Here is an 8,981-nt window from a genome sequence, read left to right as displayed (position 1 = left end):
TTTTTCTGCGTAACAGTTCGTCACAACATGGGAGGAAGTTGTAAATTACGGAAGCGCGATGCTCAGACATCCTGTTCAGTTATTAGAATCACCAGCTTGTGCGCGAGCTCTGGGGAGCCTAAACTATGTATCATGGTTGGTTTACTTGTGTCCAAGGTTCTCTTTGGGTTTCTTCTGCTCATGTTTTTTCAGGGATGTTGGTCCAGACCTTCATCACCTCCTCGTAAGTATTTCGTTCTCTTCACCTGATTATGTTAAACATGTTAAACACGTTGAACAATTGTTAAACTTGTGACAGTCAAACAGAAAGAGCTGCTGGTGTAAATCAGTTCACATACTGTAAATAATCCCAACATGTGTTGTTTGTAAGTCTATTAAAAATGTTATTTTAAGATAATTAATTACTGCTATTTTCTAATAATCCGTTTCACAGAATAACAGGTCTGGAAAGTTTGATGGGGACTTTCCTTTACGTCACTTGTGTTATGAATAGAGCACTTCTAGCTAAAAAAAAAAAAACAGAGTTCATGTCTTTTTATGTTTATGATAAGTAAGCCTTTGTCTTAATGACTTTTCCAAGAGTTAACAGACAAAAGTTAAAATGAAGATGTGATTGAAAACAAAGTGCGCAAATCTGTGATCAAAGCAAAATTTGGCTTCGTAGAAGAATCTGCATCGAACAGTCGAGCTGAAAGGCTAATATGTCGGTCTGATTTAGTCAAATCACAACCAGGCTTTATTTTCCGCCTTCGCTGGAATTATGCTGAGGCACACAAGACAATGACTTAAGCATCAAAAAGTGATTCGAAAGTTAATAATAATATAATAATAATACTAATAATAAACAATTATTATTATTATTATTAGTTGTTCAGAATGGATCACTTTTTAACTCTTTGATGCTCTGAGAACATCACTCAACACCACCACATTACATTAAAGTATACATTGTAAATTCTAGTGTACATAGTCTGTACACAACTACACTTTTGCGATGCATTATGTTAATGGTGTTTAATAGTGTTTAGTAAAAGATGAACTAAAATGCATTGTTAAGATTTTAAATAGCACTATATAGTGCTTGAAACACAATATATTGTGCAGTGGTTTGTAATAGGGAGCGATTCCAGGGTACATAGGGGATCTACAGGTCATTGCACTTAATGGGTCACTTACTTTTTTTAGCCTGCACTAAAAATGTTCACTAGCGTTAAGTTTCTTTGCCCGGGTTCAGGTCAGGCATCGAGTTGGGCTCGGGCAGAGAATCTAGTCTCTGGTAAACATCCACAGTGTGCAGGCTAGAAAAAGTAAGTGACCCAATAAATGCAATGGGTTGGAAGCAGATTTCCCACCACTTTCCTTGGATCAGTTCGGGCTCAAGAAAATGTTTTTTTAAGGCTATTTTTATTTTCTATAAATCTATGGTGTGATAATCGCAATATGGCAAAGTAATAAATCGAACTGTGTTTTAAAAATAAGTTGCACAAGTTAGAAAGTTATCATGCACAAAGTTAGCTCCTCCACTCGTCCGCATTACACGCTTGACTTGCAGTGCATAGCCTTATTGCTGTTTTTTGCTATGTTTTTGTGCACACAACTGCGTATGTGTATTTTAATAAAGACAACGACTCTTATTTGCATTGGCAGAGGGGGGCTGTACCAGTGAAGAATGTGCGGTTGACATCAATTGTATGTTTATCAATTGGGAATATGTAAACTGTAGCTGGACAAGACCCAAAATGCAGAATGTAAACTACACCTTCAGCAGCAAGTAAGATTCTGTAGTCCAGTGGTTCATCAATAGCCTCTATGGATGAATGTGATAAAAGTGTGTTAACATGGTTCTTTTCTCCTTAGATTATCCTCTAAAACAGTGTATAAAGAGTGTCCACAGTATCTGCAGGAGCATGGTCAGAATGTGGGCTGCAGGATCCCTTTTACAGTCGAGGATCAGTTTAGTCATTTCTCTACGAAACTGTCTGTAGGTAGAAATCAGTCTGTGACAAAGGATTATGATCAACTCTTAAACAGAGGTAATGTGGAATAACATATTATCATAAAGTATTATGTGAAGTTTGCTTTTACAGTACCTATAAAAAGTCATCCAGGCTATGAAGAAACACATAACACATAAGAAACACAACCAAAATACTCTGTGAAACATTTAGATGGCTCTTATCTTGAGTGCTATTTTACATGAGTAATTTGATAACACCTCCCTTCAACTTATATAGAGGTGGGAATTTCCGAAACTGTCATTTCATGATTAAATTGGTATGTCAGTGTACAGACTACATACTCAAAAACTAGCAAGTAATAGTGATCAATATGCCATTTGGATGAACACAGTGATTATACCTGGTAATAATTTAACAGTCAAGCTGATTTTTGGGTGTTTTAGCAGCAAAAACACCAACATGGGGTGGGCTTTAAACCATTCCTGATACTAGACATCTACTCCTAGTCCTATTCCACTATAAATAATACTTCTTTACAGGGACTAGACAAACTGTAGGTTTGTCTGTGTGCATTTGCACATTTGTGTCAGCAGTGGGTGCAACTTTGAAAGTGTCTGAATATGTTAATTAGAAGGCATCCAGTTATAGCCAATTTGACTAGGAATTAAAATTTCTAATAAATGTATTGTTTAAGTTTATTGTTGCTGTTATTGTTTAATTCACTGGTTGCATTTGTCCCATTTATCCAGTAAAGTTCAACCCACCAAACAACATCTCTGTGAACTGGACTGGTGCTAATGGTAGTCTGTGCCTGAACTGGGTGAGGAGTATTAAGCACCAGAACTGTGTGCGCTATATGGTGCAGTATTGGAGAGATTCTAAACCTCAGGTAAGAAAAAAGCAGTATCAGGAATGAGATCAGTGTAGAAATGAGAGAACTGAACTGTGGAACCTCTTACCATGTCAATTCTATTTTTCTCCATTCTTCAGGTCCCCCACAAAACGAATAAAAATAAATACTGTATACCCTATGTCTCCAAAAAAGTTAATTTTACATTCCAAGTAAGCAGTAAGCTGGAGGGGAGCTGTGGTACTTCTGATTTTTGGAGTGACTGGAGTGATCCGGTGCAGTGGGGTAACTACACAGGTATGCTGCACTGTGCTGATGCCCATTATACGCTTACTGTGTTGTAATTAGCGTTGGAACGGTATTTAACTGTCTAAAAAATAACATGGTGTAGCAGTATTCTACAATTACTCGTTAATCGTTAAAAGCTTACTATTTATAAACAGAAGTACTGTAAAAAATGCACTGGACATCTGCTATGGGTTTTAAACTGGGATTTCATTTCTGGACCCTAATAAATTAAAGTTGGTTCTCCATGCTTGATTACTCACTTATAGTACTTAGTCTGAGAGCTTTGCAGTTTGCTATGACAGTTCTATGTAGTCTGTAGGTAAGTTGTTTTGAACCTGTGCTATGACGCCTAGCTGTGTTAGTGCAGTGCTAGCTTATTTTCCAAGCTGTAGAGTACCAGTCAGTTAAACAAATCTGAATATGTTTTATATTTTAGATTCTTTAAAGTAGCACCTCTTGCTTAGATGACAGCTTTACACATCTCTGCTGGATTTTCTCAGTCAGCTTTATGAAGGTAGAATGACTTGGAATTCAGGCTTTCAGTTAACAGCTGTGCTGAACTTATTAAGAGTTAATTACTTGAATTTCTTGCCTCTTAATGTGTTTGAGAGCATCAGTTGTAAAGTTGTGAAGAGGTAGAGTTACAGGTATACAGTGAATAGACCTATTTGAGTAAAGTTCTAAACCATATTATGGCAAAAACTACTCAACTAAGTAAAGAAAAGTTACTTTAAGAAATGAAGGTCAGTCAATCTGAAAATTTCAAGAACTTAAAAAGATCGCAAAGATCATCAAAAATGTCATAATGAAACTGGCTCTCATCAGGACCACCCATCAGTTACTGAGAGATGATTCGTTTCACCAATACATATGATGATCAAGCGTTCACAGTATTTTAACCAAGCATTTGTACACTTGTGTACTATGAAACCGGTTACTGTAGCAACCCTAGTTGTCATAATTCTTTTTCTTCGTCACTTAGTGTCCTCTTTAAAAATTCATTTGAATTTTTTTCTTTTCTTTTTAGAAAGCCTCCCTGGATCACCCTCAGTGTCTTTGTGGCCAGTGTGGCTCTCTATCTTGGGGATCGTTGTACTGATCGCCCTTGCTATGCTGTTGTGCTATTGTGAAAGGTAAATGCTGTAAAGCACTTCATTTCTAGTTGTTGTTTTCTTGATCGTTAGGTTATTGTTATAGTCTATTTGTTTATTAAGTGTGTCACAACCAACCCTTTGCCTTTCTTTTCTTTTTCTTTTTTTTTGTATAAACTTTATTGAAGATAAATTTTCACAAATACAAAAAATCAGATTTCACACGTTATCAAAATAGTAACATTATTCAAGTTAAAAAGTCAAAAAGTCCCATTTTTTTATCTTGTTTTTTTCTATCAATAGTCCTTTTTTTTAGTTCTCTTACAATTTGTGTAAAAACAATGTCGCTTGATACAAAATAATGGTCCATAGTCATTTTTGTTCTAGTTTTCCACAGTTTATATTTCGCTAAACATATAATTAACTACATTACATCTCTTCGTCTTTTTCTTCTTTTGGCAGGGAGCTATTAAATAATCTATAAGCTATTGTATGTATTGGTATATTTGTATTTATGTCTTCAAGTTTATCACAGAGTTCTTTAGATCTGTAACATTTTAGTAAGAAATGTTCTAATGTTTCATCTTGATTACAATGGGGCATAGGGCATTTAACTGTTTTAACTTAGCAGCTCCGTTGTCCATCCCTTTGCCTTTCCATACCCGGCCATTTACAGATCAACCTAAGAAACTGAAAAGCAATTTACTGAATTTATTTAAGCCCAAAACAGACTAGACTTTTCTTACTGAACAAGAAAAAAGTACTGAAAATGAGGTGATTAGACTACTAAGCAAAGAGACGAAGTTCTTTGTATGAAGTTAATTTAATGCCGATCATTAAAATTAATTGCAAACACAAAAATATTTTGTGCACAATTCTTAATTTTTAGTGAAGAAAAGGCTTGTTTAAAAGTTTGTTAAATATCTAAATATCTTCCTTCCTTCTGCTCTCAGGATAAAGATATTCATACTTCCGGTGGTCCCGGACCCCAGCAAGATCCTGCAGGACTTATTTCGTGAACATAATGGAAATGTTGAGGTATCTACACCCACACTTTCTGTGTAGCTTAAAATAATTAGGCATTTTCATGGCCTCCTCTCACAACCTGTCCTCAAACCTGTCTGTCTCTTTCTTTCTTCAGAGCTGGGTTCATTCCTCCAGGCTGAAGGAAGCGTTTGAGACGGATTACACAGAGATCCCCTGTATCGTTTGTGAGCCCAGTCCCACTCTTAAGGTGAAAGAGTGTGATGGATCTGCATAGCTTTCTTTATAATGCTAACTGATGATTAATTATTAGCATAATTAATATTCTGCATAATTAGAAACCTGGGTAAGAATGCAGCAGATATTTAGCATTTTTTTTTATTCACCTGAGCATAAATGTTTGCATTTTTATTCGTATCTGCAGTTTTGCTACATATATATATATATATACGTATATATATATATATATATATATATATATATATATATATATATATATATATATATTTTTTTTTTTTTTTTTTTTTTTTTTACATAATTCTTCCCCTAGATACAAGGTTTTTGCATGGCAGTAATGAGTAGATTATTCAGATCTCAGACAGGTTGGCTATATTTTATATATGCTTTGTAGGCTTAATCCCTGTTTGGGATTTGTTATGTTGTAGGTGTTGCTTTTTTTAAGTTAAATTATTATAATCATTATTTATCTAATGAGATATTATGATAAATTGACTAAACATGGGAAAATATATCTGACTAAAACCTGAAGGTACTGTGGGTGTAATGTTTGTGCAGTGCTGCCCTTTACAGTGATCAGAAGACTGTAGGATGTTCTGAGATATGAATCTCTCTGTACTGTCTGGTTTTTTTTAGTTTGTTCTTTTAGGTTCTTTTATATATTTATGTATTTCTGAATGTTATTTTTGATGCCAGTGTTATCTAATTGGTCCTGTTTAAATCTTTTAACAATAAAGCTGACTTCTAGAGGTTCTTCTCAGCACTTTTTTGGTTTTCTTGAGTGGTTTACATTCTGCCTCTGTAGTTATCTGGTAATTACAAGTTCTATTAGGAGACTTCAGAGGCAAACTTACAAAATAATGACACAATATTTATAGTAAAACTCGCTGATTTGAAGTGAAAGTCTTTAGAGTCGGCCATGTCATCAGTCCAGGTCTTGTCGCATATGGATCCTTGCAGATTCTGAACAGAAGACAGGTGTGATTACAGGTCTTGGTCAAGGTATGGTGACATTATAGAAGTAAGCTGAGCTTACATTTCTATTTATGTATGTACACTGATATGTCATGGGATTGCAGTATTTAAACTGATGGAATTAAAATAATCATGAAGTGTTAACTCAGGGGATGAATATGTCCAAGAATGTATTAATTTCCACCAACAGTGGAATGCAGACAGCATATGCAGAATGATGGTGACCGGTGGTGTCTGGCTAGAATTGTCCATGCAAACAGACAAGCAACTCTGGCAGAAATCACATACACATTTAGTGCAGGAGAAGCCACACACACACATCCCACAACTCAATATAGTGTTCTATAGCTTCCATTGGACATGGCAAAAGTCATGGGACATGATACTAGTGTCATGTCCGTGTATTTCTAATGAATAGTAAGTTAAAAAGCAGATCTCTGCGGGGAAGTTTCTGACAGGACAGCAGCTTTATTTCAGTGCTGCATTTTAATTTCACTTCTCTATCAGTCAAAACTAGTTCTAAACATATGGTGATCTGTTGAAAATCCTCTAAATCAAAACAAATTAAGAGAAAACAAAGTTTATTTGTCAGACGCAGAGTCTTATACAATACAACTAGCAGTGAACTAGTCAGATCCACAAATAAATCAAGGTGAAAAGGTAATTTAAACCATATAAAACATATATACTTTATAGAGTGGAGTAAGCTAAAATGGGTTACTTTAAAAGCTTTGTATGAGATCTAATGGTATCTTTATTAAGAGACTTGGGTCTCTTAAAAAATGTTAAATTATATATATAATTGCTTTGGAATTATGAGAGTTAGAGTATCAGTAGGTTCCCTTCTGAGCTGCAATCACATTCAGCATTCAGAATTCTCCAGCTACAATGGGACATGGCAAAAGTCATGGGACACAATGGCATTTGGCATGTCAGTGAAACGTAAGTTATGTAACCTGAATTTCAGATAAAAGGAGACAAAAAACAACACTATTAAATACAATTCTGCATATGAAATATTACTAATTTAATTTAATGGCAGACCAAATCCAACGAGAACCGGTTACATAACCCCAATTTTTCGCTGGGTTATGCTTTCAGTGTATGAACATTTCCATATTTGTTGTTGCTCATTTATGTTCGTTTAAATAATTGATTTGTCTAAAAATACAGGAATATAAAGGTTACTGTAAAGTATATAACCTTAGTATTGGTACTGTGTGTTTTGGACATGTTGGTAATATGAAAGTGGTGTTATTCTCTGATTTGTAATTAAAGGTCTTTAAAAGTTTTGAATTTGATTTCCCCAGACCTGCAGATACCCTGACGTGAGTTCCGTGTGGATCTGACCGAGTCAAGTGTGTTCTGTGTGAAGATTTTGAAGTGGTTGTGCTGTAGAGAAGACAGCGGCCTGGTCAGAGTCTGGACTGGCTTCAGGCGAGAGGTCACGAGCTGCTGCTGCTGCTGTAAATATTTCAGACCCTCTTTGAATTCATACCGCGGAGCAGCGGCGGTGTCTGCTTACATCTCTGGCATTTCATCAGGACATACGACCTACATGCTTCAGCACAGCCGCCTGTAACACAGCGCTCATTACCACTGTTATTAATGCTGTGGGCCTAATGCTGCTCCACAGCAGCTCTGGAGGAGAAACGTGCTATCTATCTAATGCATTTCACACCAGCCAGAAACTCATTCCACTCAATGATATACATCCAAATCAGCCTTTCTGTGTGTGTGTGTGTGTGTGTGTGTGTGTGTGTACAACTCTGGAAAAAAATTAAGGGACCACTTCAGTTTCTGAATCAGTTTCTCTGATTTATAGTTGCTATTTATAGTTACATGTTTGAGTAAAATTAACATTGTTTTATTCTATAAACTATGGACAACATTTCTCCCAAATTCCAAATAAAAATACTGTCATTTAGAGCATTTATTTGCAGAAAATGAGAAATGGCTGAAAAACTAAAAAGATGAAAAGCTTTTAGACCTCAAGTAATGCAAAGACAACAAGTTCATATTTATAAAGTTTTAAGAGTTCAATATTTGGTGGAATAACCCTGGTTTTTAATCACAGTTTTAATGCAGCTTGGCATGTTCTCCTCCACCAGTCTTACACACTGCTTTTGGATAACTTTATGCCTTTACTCCTGGTGCAAAAATTCAAGCTGTTTAGCTGGCGGAGGCGGAGGCAATATTAATAACTATTGTAATATGATATGAAATGTTTTTGATGTTGTGCAATTTTTTGTGATATTGTAACTGTCATTTTTTTTCAAATAAAGGTACAATTAGATAACTTCACTTACTAAGATTTAGTTTGCAGTATATGGTAACCTACATTATCACATCTTACTTTTACAAAACAGGAAATAAATATGGTTTGCTGATATTGCTGATAAAAAATATTTTTATTTGATATGTTATTTGATATGATATTGCTTTAGAATTAAATTGAAATTAAATTATTTCACTTGCTAAGATTTTGTTTTTGCAGTGTATATAGGAGCTATATATTTATATTTTGTTATGCAACAGGTGATTTACCTGTTGAATGGGAAGTCTTTTTTAGGATTTCTATTTTCTATTATGTTCAGC

At 35.1% G+C, this 8,981-nt stretch overlaps 1 protein-coding gene across 1 annotated transcript; it reads left to right on the top strand.

Annotated features, from left to right (window-relative positions):
• Window positions 1-27: 27 nt before the first annotated feature.
• il2rgb (interleukin 2 receptor, gamma b) lies at window positions 28-8,138 on the top strand. Its single transcript, XM_007258652.4, has 9 exons — window positions 28-223; window positions 1,648-1,771; window positions 1,858-2,033; window positions 2,708-2,847; window positions 2,949-3,105; window positions 4,124-4,229; window positions 5,141-5,225; window positions 5,329-5,421; window positions 7,694-8,138. Exons 1-9 carry the CDS (start codon window positions 28-30, stop codon window positions 7,730-7,732), a joined length of 1,116 nt encoding a protein of 371 aa, XP_007258714.4. The 3' UTR covers window positions 7,733-8,138.
• Window positions 8,139-8,981: the final 843 nt, after the last annotated feature.

This window comes from Astyanax mexicanus, chromosome 10 (genome assembly GCF_023375975.1).
Source record: "Astyanax mexicanus isolate ESR-SI-001 chromosome 10, AstMex3_surface, whole genome shotgun sequence".
Taxonomy (NCBI): Eukaryota; Metazoa; Chordata; class Actinopteri; order Characiformes; family Acestrorhamphidae; genus Astyanax; species Astyanax mexicanus.
Note: the sequence above shows the minus strand (reverse complement) of the source record. Positions and strands in the feature narration are given on the sequence as shown.

Bases quoted from the DNA above. Each gene is read 5' to 3' on its own strand.
- il2rgb (XM_007258652.4), top strand. From the start codon at position 28: ATGGGAGGAAGTTGTAAATTACGGAAGCGCGATGCTCAGACATCCTGT. The intron at 4,230-5,140 runs GTAAATGCTGTA...TTCTGCTCTCAG, and splicing joins CTGTTGTGCTATTGTGAAAG to GATAAAGATATTCATACTTC. The intron at 5,226-5,328 runs GTATCTACACCC...TTCTTTCTTCAG, and splicing joins AACATAATGGAAATGTTGAG to AGCTGGGTTCATTCCTCCAG.